This window comes from Zootermopsis nevadensis, unplaced genomic scaffold, assembly GCF_977971745.1.
Source record: "Zootermopsis nevadensis isolate Lab colony 2312 unplaced genomic scaffold, Znev_1.0 Znev_ptg000045l, whole genome shotgun sequence".
Taxonomy (NCBI): domain Eukaryota; kingdom Metazoa; phylum Arthropoda; class Insecta; order Blattodea; family Termopsidae; genus Zootermopsis; species Zootermopsis nevadensis.
Window position 1 is genome coordinate 2,187,400 of NW_028259177.1, and position 20,805 is coordinate 2,208,204.

The 20,805-nt window shown below is 39.7% G+C and overlaps 2 protein-coding genes across 2 annotated transcripts; both read right to left on the bottom strand.

The window, feature by feature from the left end:
- Positions 1–17,317: 17,317 nt before the first annotated feature.
- LOC147871636 (protein kinase C delta type-like) lies at positions 17,318–18,927 on the bottom strand. Its single transcript, XM_087360501.1, has 4 exons — positions 18,877–18,927; positions 18,495–18,598; positions 18,011–18,146; positions 17,318–17,437 (listed from the first exon to the last, which is right to left on the bottom strand). Exons 1-4 carry the CDS (start codon positions 18,925–18,927, stop codon positions 17,318–17,320), a joined length of 411 nt encoding a protein of 136 aa, XP_087216627.1.
- Positions 18,928–19,265: 338 nt separating this feature from the next.
- LOC147871637 (serine/threonine-protein kinase D1-like) lies at positions 19,266–19,873 on the bottom strand. The gene is made up of 2 exons (XM_087360580.1): positions 19,522–19,873; positions 19,266–19,443 (listed from the first exon to the last, which is right to left on the bottom strand). The coding sequence occupies exons 1-2, from the start codon at positions 19,594–19,596 to the stop codon at positions 19,303–19,305; spliced, it is 216 nt and encodes a 71-aa protein (XP_087216706.1). The 5' UTR covers positions 19,597–19,873; the 3' UTR covers positions 19,266–19,302.
- Positions 19,874–20,805: the final 932 nt, after the last annotated feature.

Here is a 20,805-nt window from a genome sequence, read left to right on the forward strand (position 1 = left end):
CCTCAGGGGACAGGGTTTTGGCTCAAGAAGTGATATGTTTCCACGGAGCAAGATTAGAAGCTCCGTGTTGCCTATGTTGCACTGATTTTAACCTGTGGAGCACCCCTTCCCCGATGTAGAGGCGTGCAAACGTTCCAAAGGGGTTGTTCGTGAAGAATTTTGGACCAAAATAAGTTTGTCCCTTTGAACCCTGAAAGATGTTCGAAAATTTCTCAATTTGCTATTTCGTCTGGATTCTTAACTAGCGAGGAATCTTCAGAGACTGCTTAAAACAAGAGTGGAGGACAATCAAGGTCCCCCAAAATGTGTGAGCCATGCCTCATGGCTCGAAGTGGCTTATCTTCCCTCTCCGTGTTCTTTGGAGTCGGAGGCTTCGAACCCCTGATCAGACGATCGTGGCCTCAGTAACATAATCTGGCAGTCCCCTTTTCAGGGGGGGTTCATGTGGTTTGATCAAAATCATTCAATTGGCCTCCGAATTATGAGATGAAACACCATATAAATAGCTTTTTTAATTATTTGGAAAATTGTAAAAGTTGGAGAAAGTTTAAAGGGCATGAATGATCAATTTGTTTTACAAAAGTTTTGATCCAAAAGTTATGCAAATTTGTTCATATTAGATTTTAATCAGATCTGGTGTTTGTCGACGAATTTTAGTTAATATCCGCAATAAGCCTATCAGATTTTATGCAAATTATTTTAGGATTTTCGAGTTGCAACTTAATGCGTGGTCAGATATGGCGAAACTAATTGTTGAATTTTATGCAACTTCTAGTGAGTTAATTCAGAGCGAATTTCATTTGGCGCTGACTGCTTTATGTCAGCCTGCAGCGTGTTGGGACTAGTTTTCAACTTTTGCTCTTTACTCAAATTCTGAAACAACGCGTTGCAAACTCTGTTTCAAATACTGTACAACGATAATAACATTATTACGTCACTGTAGAAATTTTAACACGTAAAACTGTAATTTATTTGTGTCTTCTGCTCTTTTTCAGGTGAGTGTCTTGAATGTCTGCTGATCAGAGTGATTTCAAACTCCTAGGTGGGTGAGTTATATTTAATTACTTGACGCAGATATGAAACCATGACAACGGGAATTAATTCTTATCACTTTTTCACTGTACATTTGACGCTGGGACATTATATTAAACAGTACAGCTGACAGGATTGTAATCCTTAAGACTTACCACTCTCGCAAATGCCAACGTGTCCTACATCAGTTTATATGCACAATTAAAGTTATGTATATTAATCCTTGAAGTATGTAGGTATATCTGCTTTAAAAATCAATAAAAATGCTTTGATCTGAAGCTTTCACGGCGACTGAGTATATAATGAGTTTTTCTTGGGCTACCAGCCGTGTCAGGTGGTTGGATGGAGAAAACACTAGAGTTTCGAGAAGCATCTTCGTCCTCGTTCTCAGGGTACTGAAGTTCAACTCTGAAATCTATCAAACATTCTGTACAAGGGCACGGGGTTTCCTCTTTTCCTGGGGTAAAGACGCCGGATCTTGAAACTTGTCACTCACGTATGTCAAGTCTTATTAACCACATTTTTTTAATTCTTTATGGCCCAAAAGGAACATCGTTTAATTTTCAGGATCGGGTCGGAATTTTTTTTTTAAACAGGATCTCGGAAATGCGAAGTAGCAATTTTGCTGTCTCCAATACACAGAAATTTTTCGACCCGTAATTTCTAGGACTTTTAAATATTTATCTGAAATTTCGTAACGTCAGTGGAAGGAAATATTTACGTTGCCTGGAAACAGATAAGCCCGGGTATTTTAAGAACAATAACTGAAGCTGCAAGGTGACTCAATATAATTTCTGATGACCCATTTCATGCAAGAGAATTGCATATAATAATTTATCACAGCAAAAACCACTCATGAAATTTGTGTGCGACAGATCACCTGTCTACCACATCCGTCACCTTTCGTCCCACTGTCATCCTCTGGTTTTTTCCCGTACGACACAGGGAACACTGATTAATATCAGTTCATCTGCTAACAGCGTATATTCCCTCAGTCGATATATGTATGAATCATTTTTAACAGTAAAGTTGGGCGATAAAACCAGAAATTAATGGACATTTAGTTTCAGATAAAATATTTATCAGTCGTTACATTTGAGTAAAATACTCGAATATTCAGGCCCAAGCATTATTACCACTACTGATGACGATGATAATACTATACAGAATGTCCGGTGATTTTATGTCTGTACTTTAACATCTTATTTTTAAAGTCAGTCCCAGTCAGAAACGTATGGAAATGGGTCAGGTTTTCAGCTGTTTGTAGGCTACGGATATTTTAAATCCAAGATGATCTGAACGTTACGTATAATATTATTGTAATTCATTTTTCTTGCAGCATAAAAATGCGATTATGTATTTCCACTCTTATGTTTACTTTTCGTTCACGCGCCATGTTATTCAATTATCCCTAAGAAATTTATAGGAGTTAAGTCCGGTAACCGCGGTGGCCAATTCCGGGGACCATCTGTGAAGGAATGTATTTATTCAGGTGTTTGTGTGCAGTGAAATTTGAGTTGCAATCGAATATCGTTTCGTCTAGATCACTTTTAATTTCTGTATGTGCAGTAGCAAACTGTGTATTCAGATTAAGTTCTGTCAGCTTTCTAAAGCCTTTTCGATATTCAGCAGTTCTCTTTGAACGAGCTGTTGACCCGTGAGGTCAAGCCATTGTCATTTATTAACGTTAAAGTTTATCGGCTGTAAAGAGTTTTAAAGAACTTCGTGATTTATTCACATCACCCCTTATTTTAGGATAGTAGAACTGACAAATGTCACTACTGTGTGGTTATCACTCCTGCTTCTAATTAATGTTAAGAAATTCAACCGTGACTTCCGCCTTCAGTTTGACAGATCTTCATTAAATTACCTACGAACCGTATCTAATCCTCAGAATATGTGGCATAATGTGGGTGTTGAACTGAAGCGCCTGCTTATTACACATGTCGTTAGGTTTGTGTTAACAGCACATCGTTGAATAATAGTAATCGTGTTACTCCAACTCATAATTGCAGCTGTGAGTCATCACATAGTACAATTCAATAATGTCCGACCGAATAGCAGCTCGCTGCTCAATTACACAAGTACCGAATCATTTCACAGAGCACGGGTGAGCGTTTCCACAGCGCGGAGGACGGATCGGATCGGATTCTGCTGCCTCGCGCGGGGCTCGACGTCCACACGCTTATTGTGACCAGTGGTGAGGGTACAGGGTGAGTCATACCATCAGGATCCGAGTTATCCAGAGGTAGGTCAAAGCAAATTCGCTTGAGAGAAATCGTGTCTTTTTGAAAACAAGCTTTTTCTTTGCACCCAATTGATTATGCAAAACCCATTGTTTTATAGTGTACAATCGGTAAAGCAGCTGTCACAAATTGTTAACCGAAAGGCCACTAAAGGACTTTAGCCGCTTACCATGATTCTAAGTCAAGATTATAGCGTTGCTGGGTTTGCTACTCTGAGAGTTCTGTGCTGTCTGCACTGACCTGGGCTTCGCTGTTCGTCTTACATTTCAACGATTGTCCTGCAGCCTTCAAGTATAGAATTTGCTGATGGTTATTATAAATCGGCTAAAATTCTGTGAGTTCTTGCGATTATAATTTAAAAAAAAATTATATAGGCAATGGAAAATGATGTACGATCATAAAGGTAAAATGTATTAGCAAGGTAATATGAGAATGTTAAAAGATGCCGGAACGTGGAAGGTATGTGTATGGATGTGTTACGGGAGATAGGGTTTAATGAAAGGAAGGCAAAGGGTGTATGATTAAAATATTAAAAAGTATCATTCCCTGCTCAATGCCAACGGGCTTTTTACTTGTGTGATGAAGCGTAGAACTAAACGATGTGCGTTCAAGTCTTTTCCGTTGCTGTGTAAAAGGAACGAAGCACGGGAAATTACAACGCAGTGCAACCATTGTCCTGGGGTTGAAATTCGCTGAGGAATGTGAAAATTGTAAGACTGTAACGTTGTTAGGGTCCGCTTTCGCAGTACAAAGTATGAACCGTTGGATATTACGGGATAAAAAGTAAATAGCCTGAATGTAATCGACTAAACTTTTCGGTTTAACCGCAGTTTGTGGTAGAATTTCTGTTTGTGCTGCAGCTGCTACGCATTTTGCACTGTTCATTAAGCGACTCAGTTTTTCAAAGTTATCTTCCTGTGGTACTGAATAAGTAACGAAATATTGTAATTTACAAAGGGAAATTCATTTTAATAATCTGAAGATTTTTCTTACTAAATTCCACTGGAAGGATGATTAGATGGATATATTGCAGGACTCAGCTGGGGACCGAGCGGAAGTAGACAGTTTCTTTAAAAAATTTCCAAAAGAAGACAATGTACAGATTCCTCACAGTTTGTTTGTTAAATAGAAGACTGCTAATTCTAAAACGATATTTTTCTCTTCTTTTTATGAGTTATTCAAGGTCATGTCTTAAAACGTATATTCCAGTGGAGTGAACATATTTTCCAGATTAATTCCTTGCTGTTTCGTACACATTATTAGCCTTGATTTTATTTGAATGGCATACGAATGTTTTGTGAGCTAACCCCATTGTAGTTTAAGTGCATGTTTTCCTTTATCGTGCGTTACCTTCTGATAAGCTGTTTTGTCACATTTGCGTTTGATACAATATATAGATCATAATTAACAGAGTATGTGAAAATGAAGTTATCACGATAAGTTTGGTGTTTATCCGAAATGCCGATCGTAGAATTCCATTCAATAGTTCATGAGATAGCACATTTACCTTCACCAGTTCAATCTAAATTTCTCCGTCGCCTGCAGACTCTTCTTGTATAAACTGCGCTCATAAAATATTGTAATAAATAAATCTTTAGTGGCTGTGTGAATTTTGTTCCTGTAATTACGATAACTAAACGTATTTAATTATTGGAGTCGGACTAGACCGATGTTCTATTTCCGGCAGGGACAAAGGATGTTCTTCTAAACTCAGCATTCAGACCGGCTTTGAAATCCTGTCCTCGGGTTTAAGCGTGGCCGGAGCATGAAGCTGACCACTCACCTCCATCTAGTGCTGAGGTCAAGAACGAGGAGCTGTATCTTATCTCCCCACAATCGCCTCCATGGCGTGCAGCGGGACAGCTTTATTTATCATAATTATTTGGCCGGTTTTCCTCAGTCACTAAGTCTCTAAGATCAGGAGAGTTGGGTCTCTATTTCATGGACGGGACTACTGTTTACCTTCGCGAATACGTCCAGACCAGCTCTAGAGAAATCAGTCTCCTCTTCATTGATTAATGATGGCACGTATTAGGACACGAATTATAGCGTTTACCAAAGGCTGAGGTTAAGTGTACATGAAATTTCCCCTCCATGCCCCCATATGGTGCCATTGCGTGTTGATTGCTCACAACTGAATTTATTAATTATTTTTACTTACCGTTACCAGTTCCATATGTGAATTCATTTACCTTTGTCTGTATTCCAGCATTAGTGGTTACGTACAGGATTTTCCACTCGTCTCGAAATCCAGGATACGACTTGTCGCTATTCAAAGTAACGTAACCATTACAGCAGATAGGCTAATGCTGGATCAGGTCCAACAGATAGCGGGAGTGTTCTTCTGAATCCATAACCATATGCTCTTTCTCACTAACATTTCCAAACCGTGGTCAATTAAAAAATAACAGCCTTAGCGAGGAACACGTGCTTAAAAGAGATATCCTCACACCTCATCATTTTGGACAGTAGCCAGGTACCACTGTGTGTCTGTTTCCGCCTTTACATGCTTGAAGCTGAAACGTTTCAAAATGAGAAAATTGCTCATTGCGCTGATCGCATTGGGTTCGTTAATTTCATCTTTGAATTCCACTCTGCTTCAGAGTCCGATTTTACTCATAACTTCTTAGATCACAGGTCTCCTTCGCTGGTCAAGAAATCCTTTGTCTTTTGTAGATCCCAAAGATTCATTACCATATTCACAGGAGCTTATACCTTATTCTTAGCCAGCTGAATTCAGTACACGCAATAGAAACATTCGCTAGGTATTATCCCTCGATCTACGCCTAAACATCCCATGTGGGTTTTCAGTTAAGATTTCTTAATTATAATTTTCCAACCGTTTCTCATATCTGTCGTGTGTGCTGCTACTTATTTTTTCTTCTTTACTGTGTCTTTGGTGCGGGAGTTTCAGTGATTTGTGTGTGGTTATATTAATTATGAACGGATTTCTTTCCATGGAACGTCAGTGTGCATTACTATTATTACATGAGCCCACAAATGGATCTTACGATGGCTTACATCAATTCAGTTCAGATGTACTCAGTTCATTCTGTACGTTGTATTTTAGAATCTTTTTCTTTGAATTATCATCTGTTACCACCAGAACGCTAGAGAATTTATTGCAGCAATTAAAACTGTTTTGATAAATTAAGTGCTCTTCCAGACTTTAATATGGTTGTGTGATACTTCTCAAACACGTGTTTTAATTTTTAAAGGTTTTCTTAATACCGATCTACATGTTTTAACGAACGATGTAAACAATTTGGAGTGGGCCTTATTTTGGAGTAATATTAAGAAATAATGTTTACCTTTTAGCGATTTTGATTCAACTACAAAAGTTGTATATCGTTAAGTGGTACATTTAGTAAGAGGATGATTATCTTCCTACAAAACGGAAGATAACACATAAGCGAATAAAATTTGAACCCACAGTGTCAATGTTCGAGGGTAGAAGGCGGTACCAGCTGCATCAGGTTAATGTGATGGGCATGTATTTGATTATTCATTCATTTATGTATTTCACCTATAAACGTTTTTGCTACTCAGCTGCATTTCTTAATTCTGCAGTCTTCGCTACATAAACTGTACCACAGATGACATGGCTTCAATACCAGGTACTGAACAAAATGGCGACACGTTGTCTGGGACACCAGTTAGCGGGAGATGGATTGTTCTACTGTGCTGAAACTTGTTATGGAAAAAAAATATAAAGCACGATGTACTGTATTTTGTTTTGGTAGCTTATAACTTACGTATGCATCCGTTTTCGTTAATATTATGACACAGACATTTTCTGTTTTTTCTGGTTACTCGAAATTACGTTTATATCGATTTCGTTCTAATGCAATGCAGTGGAGAAGTAAGCTTTTCACAGGTGTGAAGGTAACCGTGGGTTTCAGGGAGTCTTGTTACCCACATAATATACCTCGAAACTTCTACTCTTAATACATACTAGTTCTTTGTTCTGGGTTTCTTGTAATAACTTACATGAAATAATACAATTTATTATGGCTGTATCATGACAAACTTGTGAATATACATTCGCATTAGCAAGAGATGTACCCACTTTGGGACTACAAATATTAAACTTATTCTACAGCAGTTTTCTGTAACATCTTTGTGTGTACGGGTGCTTACACATGTCTGTGTGGTGATAGCCCTTCCATTTAGGGCACAAACAAATTTGTCTGACTGCCGTGCCAGGATAAAGAAAAATGAAATTTAACACGTCCTATCAGAAAATTGTTTTTCGTGAAGTCCTCTGAAGTTCTGCTTAAAGCCTCAATGGATGCTGCGTTAGATATTGTGTGAAGTTATAGGTTAATAGCAAATAAACAAAACACATTGCTTTCTCTATGTCACTGATCCACGTCTTTCTTTGAACATCTTCCTTAACAAAAGGTTCTTGATGTACCTTTAACAACACAGAATTTGAAAAATAAAGAGAAGAGTTATTTTAATTTATGATTTCCGTAGTATTCGTAAAATTGTACTACAATTTGCAGTGAATTTTGACGCAATATTGTCATTCGTATGAACAGAGAAAATCTTTAAATGCATCAGGACCTTCCTCTTTAATTAGTTACTCTCTTCTCCTTTTGTTACCGATGAAAAATAACGAGGAGATGTAGCAGTAACTAAGTCAACTAAACCTTCCTTGTTTGTTGGTTAAGCTTGATGCTACTGAGTTTTTTGTTATTCCTGTAAGGAAGTATAATTTATTTGCAAGTAGGACCCTTAAACCAGACGACAAGCCTGTTACAAAGAGAATTAAAGACAAAGTAGATTCTAGACCTCTTAAGTGCAAAGATATGTCAGTAATAAACATTGTAGTGATGAAGAATATGAAGGTTTACAAATGCCCATGTTGCACACTTTAACAAAAATTTAAAATTAAATGAAGTAGCTAAAAACAATACAGAATGTGAGAATGTGATGCGGCGGGACTCGGAACTCTTGCTGCTCAAAGGAGAATTTTAAACGAGGATGGGCTTGTGTCCTCCAACATAATGCTTGGATAAATTACCGAAAACGTTTAGTTTATTTAAGTTATACCTGTTGTTTTATATGGGCGTAGGAGGTGGTCTCTTGCGTCAGAGAATGTAGACTGAGATCGTTTGAGAGCAGGTTGGTTGAAATTTTAACCTGTCAGTAGCTCAGCACATGGTAAGAATTGTCATTGACCGTAATTTATAACATTCTGAAGTTTAGGGAGTGAATCAGCTGTTACACAGGGCCATATTGTCAAACTGACCTTTGTGTGCATGCGCATAATATCGACTTTTGAGGGGAAAGCGGGGAAGTGTATTTAATGAGATTCTTAATACGAAATTAAATTATGTTTGGAGACTTTGGTCCAATGTCAGAAGGGAGAGTACGTCTAAATTAGGACCTAATAAAATACATGCTTAAAACTGAAGTTTTGCTATATCGTAATGTTGGTATTAACAATTGACGTTCTTGTGTGGGACGAAAGCATTTATGCAAGTTTTCATTTTCCTTCGTAGGTCTTCCAGGTCAATAATTATTATTCTGGTTGTAGCACAGTTGTATTTTGGAGAAACTTCCAGCGTTTCGTAGGGGATTATTACACTCATATTTAAATAACTAGAAAATCTTGAAGAATTTCGAAAAAAATTTCTGCCCGTCTTCAGAGGAGGAGAGAAATCTCAGAGGTCTAAAGAATTTACCGTCTAAGTCTGCATGAAAACAGAAAATATATGACTTTACCGAGAAAATTACTGTCTGTGTTTTCACCAAGGCGGATGCTTTACAGGTTTCGTAAAATATAATACATCTATATTATGTTCTGAACGATTAAACACTAAAGGTTTAAATCATTCGTTATACAACACGTGACACGTTTTATCCAAAGCATAACGTCTATGTAACAAAGAAGTTTAAGAATAAGAATTAAATTATCTTGAGTTATACGTTATCGACTTTAATTTACATTTGGCAGTAACTGATGCACGTCTACAAACCAGTAAGTTCACTGATCATAATTTCAGAAACATTATTTCAGGTTCATTATATGCTTACGCATTAATGAACAAGTAAATCATACATATAAATTAATACCTGACTGACATCTGCAGTAACAAGAGAGTACTGAGTACATTATATTATTTCAGCGCCTGGTTTATATTTACATATCGAAACCAAATGTCAATCTGCACATCAGCAGTACAAAGCACAAAATGGTATAAATCTGAGAACATGGTTCCATGTTTGTCCAAGCCTGATGATTCCCATCGGTACTGCACAAAACATAACGCCGCAGGCTGGCCACGACAAGAAACGAAATGCACGAAACACAAAGTTTGTGGGAGGATGAGACCCAGCTACAACATATGCATAAAAGAATAAATACATGGGAAAATGAAAACTAACGAGATATTCGGAGTTTACGTGTGCATATTGGAATGGGACAGTATTACAGAAACTTCAAACTTTAGAAATATCAGTGTATAACGTGGATATTGTATAGAATTGTAAAGTTTGGAGCTAGTGGTATTGATATAAATTGTGAAATGAACATAAACAGTTACAAAGACAATAACAGTCAGTGACAACGGAAGAAGGGATAGGTGAAGCGACATTGGGGAATGATAAAAGGGCGAGAGACATATTGGATACAACGTGTAAATAGAGACTAACGCATGATTGAAAGGTAAAAAAGACAAAATAAAAAAACGCTAAACCGAGTGGCAAAGCCGGATAACAGCACACCTAGTATTTGGGCCTAGGGTAGAGGCTGGGAAACAGAGGCAGTAGCAGTCTTTGTTGACAATGCCAACATTGAAAGTTCAGTGTAACCTGCTGGTAATGCAACATTGACATCTATCGTAATGACAAATTTGCGAAGAGGGCTGGATCGCGGGGTAGTACAGAAGGGCGTGACACACTATGTACGTAATACTAAAGATTCAAAACCTCGAAAACTATAATTCTGTTTTTCCTTCTGCAAAAATCATCAATACATCACTTTATGTCCATATTTGAACACGACACTACTGAACGCGTAACGATTCATAACAGCTAAATCAAATTAACACCCGCAGATAATGTTTGCTTCACTTGCAGATTGAAACGGGGAATGAGGTAATCGAATCTTATTCGTGTATGTCTTTCCGTTGCATGACTGTAGAAATCATCTGTGACTGACGAATTAAATGTCGTTTTAATATGATATTTATTAATCAATCTAAATGTATGGAAAACATTGAGAAGAATAGTAGTACTGACTGTTGGCATAATGTGCACAGAACGTGATAATTTCCAGCAACCGACACAGTTGCTCCAGAAAAAGGCTCACTGTTGTGTTTCGTAACTCTGTTTTTTTTAGGGCTAGTAACTCTTGACTGAACCCATAAAGACAGTGATTTCGTTTTCAAAGGCTTGTTTAGTGAGTTTGTAATTTGCAGTAAGCGTACGTAACTAATTCAGAATTCGGAGTTTGGGATGTTATAATTTTGTGTGAAATTAAGTTATTTTTTTTATTTGATCTTAGTAGTGTAAAATAACAGTTATATGGTAAATGCAATATAAATGCAGATTTTATTAGACTTTATGAATTATATTTATGAAATTTTATATATTACGACCATTTATTGAAATAACATGGACAATATAGTTATGATTCTACTTAGCGTAAAGGTAGGATACTCCTTCGATCTGCAACGATACTTTTTGTATTTTAGTGCAACACGGAATACAGTGAACCAAGCAAAGTCGCAAGGAATACGTTTGAAAAAATCTTGACACGTTTCCAGTGCTGTTATTTATTGTAAGGGATTCTAAACCCCACATTCAACATCAAAACTAGAATTTCAGCCATCATATGCTGTTGGCGACCAAGGATTCATCCACATATCTTCAGTTCTCAGCCTGAGAACACGTGACGTCATGGTTATAGGAACAACTAAAGGTTGCACTGACCCTACCTACGAAATGCGCATCCCAAGACAACGTACTTAAATTGTTTGACGCGGATGTCTACATTACAGTAGAACTACGTTTACTTTTCAAGGTATATAATGTAGTGAAATTGTATATTCATGTAAACTCGTACAGTCTCAGCAATAAATAGCCCAAATTAGTTACTGACAGAGAGATATATAATTATATAAATTTCTCACTTCATTTAATAGTGAAGCTAACGGAATTTCCTTGATATTGGGCCCCATATATTCTTATAATTAGAATTCCGCTATCATTGGATTTTTTAAACTGGCGCATCAGACAACCCACACTAGACAGCATACTGGGGCAATGAAATGAAATAATTAAAATGACTTTCTCCTCTTTCTGCCTTATATGCTCTAGACAATCATAAATGGCCTTAGACGATGCCACGCCTGTAAACACAGTAAACGTCTTTCTGATTATAATTAAGACATTTATATGTGGAACAGTTAAAAGCCATTACTGCACTGTGTTGTTGTATGCTAGTATTTTAAATAATATTTTCGGATAAAAATATTACTTTAACGTTAAATCAGATGCTGCTGTAACTCTGCTTATAATTTCTGTGTTAGTGTCAATTTTGTAATTTGATTAACAACTGACTGCACCAGTAAATTTCCATCAATGCAGAATACTTCCAACACGCTATCCCGTCATGTTAAATGTAAGCGCTCACATGTGCATGAAATTTGATTTATATTTCGATATTGTCTCTGTGTACATACAGTTCACTTCTTTGCAAGGATACACATAAAATGTCAACAAATGCACTGAAGGTGGGGGTATGCTATGGTTTCGAAAAATGTAATTGAACGTGATCTTTCTCATGTGGCAGAAACCAATATTTCGTTAATTTATTGCCATATATGCTATTTCAGGTCATCTGTTCTCAGTGTCTAAGGTTATTCACAGATATACGGCATGTATTATAAGTTTGGGTTATAGAAGTATTCTGTTATTTGACAAACTGTGGACAAATATAAAGAGAGAAAAATTCTTGATAGTCATGTTGCCAGTCTCTAGTGTTATAATATTTTACCTATGGCAAGAGCTCTCTGCTCTACACTATTTATGTTATCGAGGTTTCAGCTCTAGGTGTCGCACCTTCAGATCAATTAGGTGCAAATGCCATTTCTGAGGAACCTCTGGAGGATGGGGCTACTTCACTCAGTTAAATGGCTCTCACCGGTGATGTCAACACGGGTGGTTTTTCCATGTCTACTAGAAAACAGCTCTTAAATTCTTTGGACATTTATTACCAAAACGTCAGAGGTCTCAGAACCAAGCAACTCGAATTCTACGATAGCGTCTGGTCCTCTGGTCATAGTATCTTATGTTTAACTGAGACATGGCTAAACGACCAGTAGAAAACCAGCCTCTAGGAATGCAACTGCGACAGACAGAGAAAAGTTAAACGTAATTCCTGATTTAAATTTCTAAGTAATTCCAGTACACTCACTTTTTTTGTTTTGCTTCTGCCAATTGGTGAAACAACGGTTGTCATCAGAGCTTCTACATCTTCCAGCCCTGGTGTAGACTCCTTTGTATCAGGGCTGAATCCATCAACCCAACCGCCTCCTACACAAACACATATCAATTATTAAATAACAATTTAAAATATATTGTCAATTATTTAAATCCATATACTTGTGACCATTATTTCCTTCCAACCAAAATACTGTTTCTTCGGGATAAACTGGGATCAGATCACTGCGTATTCCTAAAAAGGAAAAAAAAAATATTCAATTACTGTGACTTAGATGTAATAAAGAATGGAAAAAATATACCACTATAAGGAAATAAAAGCTGAATAAATGAATGACTGTAAATACCTGAGAAACAAACACCTAACATGAAAATATGATGTATCAATGAAGGAATTTCATTTAAATTAAAGCCAAGGACAATCACTGACAGTAAAATAACAATATTCAATAACAGTCCTTCAAAACCCTAGTTTCCTTGCAGCCCGTCAAGGGCGACTTGTGACTACAGACACTGGGTCTGTACAGCACGCCCTATGAAGACTATCTACACTGAGCAGAATAGCATTACATCCATTTGGCACATTGAGATAAATAAATCAGCTGTGGCTTTGCACATTATAAGCTTGGGTCATTAAAACCAATTCCGGGACACATCCACTCAATCCCGATAAATGGGGAAGATGATCAGGAAGACCACTGAGATCAAGCCACGACCTAGAAATAAGAACAGCGAGGATGGCCTCGGCCTGAACCGGTCATGGGAAGTCTCTCGTCCACTTGCTCGAAGAATGTAGAAGGCCTCTGCCATAGAAACAATGTTTGTCATAACCTGGCCCCAGCCACTTCCTTTTCTTCTCTCCAACACCTCCCAACTCTTTAAGTCTACTTAATTATTCTATACACCTTTCAGTTTTCCCAATTTATACTAGCATTAATTTCCTTGATTTTCTGTTGTCTTCCCTGCTGGTCCCCCGCCAGTCCTCATAAGGACTGTTTCTTCCCTTCAAAGCATGTTATTATATCCAATTTCTTCAGTACTCATTTAATTTAAAAATATTTTAATTTATTCCATAAGTTTCTTCTTCCCCTTTACCCCATTTCCTTATTTTCGTTCTTCCAATCCTCATTCCACATATTTCACTTTCCGTCTACTCCCATATTTCTAGCTCTCCCTCATCCCTTTTGCCAAGCTGGAGTCCCCACCCCTCCATCCATCCGTTCCCTTCTCGGACTCCCCTCACTCAAATCCTTGCACCCTCTCCCAGTGGTCCAATGTGGCTTCTGCCATGTCTGACTTGCTCCTATGAGTAATTCAACTTTTCTATACATGTCTTAGTGATCACCATGATGATGGAGGCAGTATGCACCTCGGAAATGTAAACACACTAAACCCCAGAAGACAACCATTTTCATATTTGTCACTCCAAGAACTCGAAATCTCATACAGTAAACAATTTATTACTTGAAGATATCCGTCTTCTGGGTTATTGCGCTGTGTAGTCTGGTCGATGTTAACCAACGTTTCAGAGGTCATACTGCCTCCATCATCAGGGCGATGAGTATGAAGATTTCTGTCTTCTGGGTTGTTGCACTGTGTAGTCTGGTCGATGTTTACCAACGTTTCAGAGGTCATACTGCCTCCATCTTCAGGGCGATGAGTATGAAGATGTCTGTCTTCTGGGTTGTTGTGCTGTGTACTCTGGTCGATGTTTACCAACGTTTCAGAGATCATACTGCCTCCATCATAAGGGCGATGAGTCTGAAGATTTCTGTCTTCTGGGTTGTTGCGCTGTGTAGTATGGTCGATGTTAACCAACGTTTCAGAGGTCATACTGCCTCCATCATCAGGGCGATGAATATGAAAATTTCTGTCTTCTGGGTTGTTGCGCTGTGTAGTCTGGTCGATGTTAACCAACGTTTCAGAGGTCATACTGCCTCCATCATCAGGGCGATGAATATGAAGATTTCTGTCTTCTGGGTTGTTGCGCTGTGTAGTCTGGTCGATGTTAACCAACGTTTCAGAGGTCATACTGCCTCCGTCATCAGGGCGATGAGTCTGAAGATTTCTGTCTTCTGGGTTGTTGCGCTGTGTAGTCTGGTCGATGTTAACCAACGTTTCAGAGGTCATACTGCCTCCATCATCAGGGCGATGAATATGAAGATTTCTGTCTTCTGGGTGGTTGCGCTGTGTAGTCTGGTCGATGTTAACCAACGTTTCAGAGGTCATACTGCCTCCGTCATCAGGGCGATGAATATGAAGATTTCTGTCTTCTGGGTTGTTGCGCTGTGTAGTCTGGTCGATGTTATCCAACGTTTCAGAGGTCATACTGCCTCCGTCATCAGGGCGATGAGTCTGAAGATTTCTGTCTTCTGGGTTGTTGCGCTGTGTAGTCTGGTCGATGTTAACCAACGTTTCAGAGGTAGTACTGCCTCCGTCATCAGGGCGATGAGTATGAAGATGTCTGTCTTCTGGGTTGTTGCGCTGTGTAGTCTGGTCGATGTTTACCAACATTTCAGAGGTCATACTGCCTCCATCATCAGGGCGATGAGTATGAAGATTTCTGTCTTCTGGGTTGTTGCGCTGTGTAGTCTGGTCGATGTTAACCAACGTTTCAGAGGTCATACTGCCTCCATCATCAGGGCGATGAATATGAAGATTTCTGTCTTCTGGGTTGTTGCGCTGTGTAGTCTGGTCGATGTTAACCAACGTTTCAGAGGTCATACTGCCTCCGTCATCAGGGCGATGAGTATGAAGATGTCTGTCTTCTGGGTTGTTGCGCTGCGTAGTCTGGTCGATGTTTACCAACATTTCAGAGGTCATACTGCCTCCATCATCAGGGCGATGAGTATGAAGATTTCTGTCTTCTGGGTTGTTGCGCTGTGTAGTCTGGTCGATGTTAACCAACGTTTCAGAGGTCATACTGCCTCCATCATCAGGGCGATGAATATGAAGATTTCTGTCTTCTGGGTTGTTGCGCTGTGTAGTCTAGTCGATGTTAACCAACGTTTCAGAGGTAGTACTGCCTCCGTCATCAGGGCGATGAGTATGAAGATGTCTGTCTTCTGGGTTGTTGCGCTGTGTAGTCTGGTCGATGTTTACCAACATTTCAGAGGTCATACTGCCTCCATCATCAGGGCGATGAGTATGAAGATTTCTGTCTTCTGGGTTGTTGCGCTGTGTAGTCTGGTCGATGTTAACCAACGTTTCAGAGGTCATACTGCCTCCATCATCAGGGCGATGAATATGAAGATTTCTGTCTTCTGGGTTGTTGCGCTGTGTAGTCTGGTCGATGTTAACCAACGTTTCAGAGGTCATACTGCCTCCATCATCAGGGCGATGAATATGAAGATTTCTGTCTTCTGGGTTGTTGCGCTGTGTAGTCTGGTCGATGTTAACCAACGTTTCAGAGGTCATACTGCCTCCGTCATCAGGGCGATGAGTCTGAAGATTTCTGTCTTCTGGGTTGTTGCGCTGTGTAGTCTGGTCGATGTTAACCAACGTTTCAGAGGTAGTACTGCCTCCGTCATCAGGGCGATGAGTATGAAGATGTCTGTCTTCTGGGTTGTTGCGCTGTGTAGTCTGGTCGATGTTAACTAACGTTTCAGAGGTCATACTGCCTCCATCATCAGGGCGATGAATATGAAGATTTCTGTCTTCTGGGTTGTTGCGCTGTGTAGTCTGGTCGATGTTAACCAACGTTTCAGAGGTCATACTGCCTCCATCATCAGGGCGATGAATATGAAGATTTCTGTCTTCTGGGTTGTTGCGCTGTGTAGTCTGGTCGATGTTAACCAACGTTTCAGAGGTCATACTGCCTCCGTCATCAGAGTATGAATATTTCCGTCTTCTGGGTTATTGCGCTGTGTAGTCTGGTCGATGTTAATCAACGTTTCAGAGGTCATACTGCCTCCGTCATCAGAGTATGAAGATTTCCGTCTTCTGGGTTATTGCGCTGTGTAGTCTGGTCGATGTTAACCAACGTTTAAGAGGTCATACTGCCTCCGTCATCAGGGCGATGAATATGCCAATAGGGTGTGAGGTGCTGGGTTTATAGGCCGGGAAGTGAAAGGTGTAGCCTGCCCCGAGCCAATGGGAGCAGGCATGGGAGTGGACCAATGGTAGCACGTGGGCGAGAGTGGGAGAGGGAGAGAAAGTAGAGAGAGAAAGGTGAGTTTTTTCTGTATTGCCTTCTTATACAAGAAGTGTTTTTATATTACACCACAGTGTGGTGACACGAATTTAAAAATTTGACTTTGTACAGAAGGTGCCATTCGAAATAAAAGCCCATAAGACTGAACAATCTTTTCTTACCAAGTTCCTGCAAATAGAGGAGACTATCAAGTAACGGGATTGTTTTCGACTACAGGGGCTAATATTAGGCGCAGAGTGTAGAAAATCACCACCCGTTTCCACTGTGATAAGTCCAATTGCCATAGAACTTTTAATTACTAAAACATTTTCAAGGAAACATGGAAACACCAGTTCCAAATGTAACAGGATCACCGAATATAATCCCCTGTTACTATGCAGCACATACTAAAATGTCAGACAAAGTACTTTTACTTACGTCGTAATTGTCCTCACTCCGGTTGAAGACGCTGTCTCGTATCTGACTGGACGCTATAGAGCCGACTGGTCATGGTGGTGGGGGGGCGCGGCATCTGGTATTTCTTCGCCATCACGTCACCCCATTTGAGTCCCTGTAGGATTAAGCACAAACTTTAGTGAAATGGACCACAATGTTGATGGCAGAGTAAAGGTACGACGAGGTAGAAGAGAGAATGCTTCGAGGTAAAAGACCCTTCAATCATAGAGGAAGTAAAAGGAATTGAATGGCAATCTTCTGCTTGGATATAAACTTTGAACCGCAGTTACATTACTTAACAATACTGCTTTTAGTGGGAAGGAACTTTGGGGACATCCAATCTTGTCTTCAAGGATCAAAGTAAATTGTTGAAAACTGTATGGCGTTTACTGAGAGGTACGTTTGAAATTCTGCTCCGACAATATATTCTAAACCTTTTACTGTGGTCTTACTGCCCATGTACTGGCGGTGTTAGGCCTATCACATAAGTTATTCTTATTTGCCTGGAAATGTAAATTATGCTGAACTTTCCAAACAACGAGATCGCCCAGAATGGTGTCAGGAGGCACGAACTGCTCTGCTGTGCCTCTGTGCTTGATTTGCATGGACAAAGCACAGTTCAGAACAGAAACATGTGTATAATCCGTCTTATTTATTATATGATATCATACATGGGATAAGAACTCACGTCAAAGAATGGATGCCACCTGATGTCCAGTGCGCCATCTTTGGCGCTATCAAGATGAGAATCTGGATTCTTGTCAACGTCTGCCACGTACTTTGACAGCCATGTCGGAATGTCTGGTTTGTCAAGTACGATTTTACTGTAAAAGACATGTCCATTGTATTTATCATTTAAAACATTCTTATTAATCATGCTATGAGAATTAGTATTTCTAATGCCTGTGACGTTTCCAGTAAACTGCTTGGTTATGTGTAATTTGCATGGAGAACTCTGAAGCAGGTCGTACAAGAGTCAAGGAAAATTGTACTTGTCAAAATTTGTTTTCATAATGTTTGTGCTTGCATTTTGTTTCCTTGCATATGATTAAAATATTATTATAACCTGCTTTCCTGGCATTGAAATAGGCAGTAATGTGTTAGCTGCATGTAACTGTTGATACGAGACTGATGTTCGCAGGGAACACGTTCGTTGGGTCATCGATACTTACGTGTAGAGCGTTTGCAAGTCTCTCACGTTGCCATCAGATTCAAACGGCCCGTGGCCTGCCAACATTTCATAGGTGATGACCCCAATGCTCCACCAGTCAATGTCCTGCAACAGTTCAAATTAGTCATTTTCACTTCTTTACAAGGTCAAACATTTTCATTAGAGTCTCCAGAAAGAAGAAAACAATTGTGGAAGGAACTGCGTTGTTCATTTCTTGCCTCCAGTCCAGCTTTCCTATGTGTGACTTGTACTCTTTCTTCATTTATCTGTTTAATATAGGAAGCGGTCTGATTCCTATCGACATGGAGACTGCTGACTTTTCTTATATTTTCCTAGAATGTGGAATAAGAAACATGGAAATCATTTGGTTAAGCATTGTTTACAATTCTCAAAGTATTGCCCATGGACAGTCTTGGTAAAGCCAACATAAGCATTTTTATAGTTCTTCTGCATAGAAAAAAAAACAAAGAACAAATTGAGCGCATATATGGAAGGTATCTATTACAACAATACGATGAAACTAAAATAAATTTGTCCAAAACAGATCATAAAAAGAACTGTCAAATTACATTACATTATATACAGCATGTATACAACTTTTATTTTAATAATTTCAAAGTGCTGGACATTTAATGATGCAAAAGAATAAATCCTTCCTGTGTTATCTGTAGGGGCAATAAATAATGTAACAATAGATCTGTATCTGTATTAAATGAACATCAATGAAGTGCATAAAATCACATTTCAAACCTGGGAACTCCACTGAAGCAAACCTTTCCACTCCTGTCCTTCTACACAATGATTCAACTTCAGCCACCTCCATCAAGACTTTGAGCAGTACCAACTGACAGGATCTCAGCAAGTGGAATTTCCTTGAAGTATTTGGAGCCTGTGTCACTCTGAAATAGAGTCACTGACTCGGTGTCCAGGCGACAGTAGTGACTCTTGCGCTGCAACACGAGACATTTATTCTAATTCTCTTCAACTTCATTCAGTACGTCCCATATTCAATTCAACATTCAACTCACCATGCGGTCCTTGTTGGTAAGGTGTACCTTCGATCCTCGTCCCTCGGTGTGCTTTGCTGACTGCACAATGCGCATGAGGGGAATATTGTTACTTGGCGAAGAGCTGTCAACAAACACATTACAATGCCTAGATCAGTGGCAAGAACATTGTTTCCTCTAGTACGATGATTCAAATTAAAACTGTATCTACAGCCCTAAATCTAATTGCAATTATGATTAACAAGTGTCATTTGCATTACATTTAACAGACACGAAATATCACTACTCTTACGTATCAGATGACTAGTTGTAATTAAACCGACAAATCTGTAAAAGTATATGTTACACCTACTTCCAATCACAAACGCCTACAGAGTGAACTGGAGGCACTCACCACCACCTTCAGGAAAAACGGATACAGCAACCGTCAGATTCAGAAAGCTCTCAATCCGCCTGCGAGGCTGCCACCGCCTACTGGAAAACCAGCCTCGGTTGCCTTCCTGCCCTACGTCGGGACGACCTTCAACCGCATAAGCAGGTTGCTGGCCAGGCACGACATCAAGTCTGTTGGTCTTCCGCCAAAGAAAATTCCCAGTTTTCTCCGGCCGGTAAAGGACGACCTAGGACTGAAGACGCCTGGCGTATACAGAGTTCCCTGCGAGTGCGGAAAAGTCTACATCGGCCAGACAGGCCGTTCCGTTGAGGCCAGGATCAAGGAGCACGAACGCCACATCCGGCTCGGGCAGCCCGAGAAATCTGCGGTTGCTGAACACCGCTTCAACTTGGAACACAAGATACAGCTAGAGGACACTTCTATCCTCTCCTCAAAAACCGGCTACATGGATTGGTTAATCAGGGAAGCCATCGAGATCAAACTTCATCCTGATAACTTTAACAGGGAAGATGGACTTCACCTGAGCCGGTCCTGGAAGCCTCTGATCCACAAACTCCGAGGACTCCGAGAACGAGCAAGAGTGCGCCGCCAGAACCAACCGGACCACTAACTCGGCCCCTTTCAGGGCCTTTATCCATACAACAAAACTCACCTTTCTCTCTCTACTTTCTCTCCCTCTCCCACTCTCGCCCACGTGCTACCATTGGTCCACTCCCATACCTGCTCCCATTGGCTCGGGGCAGGCTACACCTTTCACTTCCCTGCCTATAAAATCCAACTCCTCACACCCTATTGGCATATTCATCGCCCTGATGACGGAGGCAGTGTGACCTCTGAAACGTTGGTTAACATCGACCAGACTACACAGCGCAACAACCCAGAAGACGGAAATCTTCATACTCACCGCTGTG

Coding starts and splice junctions, on each gene's coding strand:
- LOC147871637 (XM_087360580.1), bottom strand. CDS start 19,596: ATGCGCATTGTGCAGTCAGCAAAGCACACCGAGGGACGAGGATCGAAG. Junction 19,444..19,521: donor TTACCAACAAGGACCGCATG/GTGAGTTGAATG, acceptor CTCGTGTTGCAG/CGCAAGAGTCACTACTGTCG.
- LOC147871636 (XM_087360501.1), bottom strand. CDS start 18,927: ATGCTTATGTTGGCTTTACCAAGACTGTCCATGGGCAATACTTTGAGA. Junction 18,599..18,876: donor TGGGCAATACTTTGAGAATT/GTAAACAATGCT, acceptor GAACTGTTGCAG/GACATTGACTGGTGGAGCAT. Junction 17,438..18,010: donor GGTGGCATCCATTCTTTGAC/GTGAGTTCTTAT, acceptor TTAATCCTACAG/GGACTCAAATGGGGTGACGT.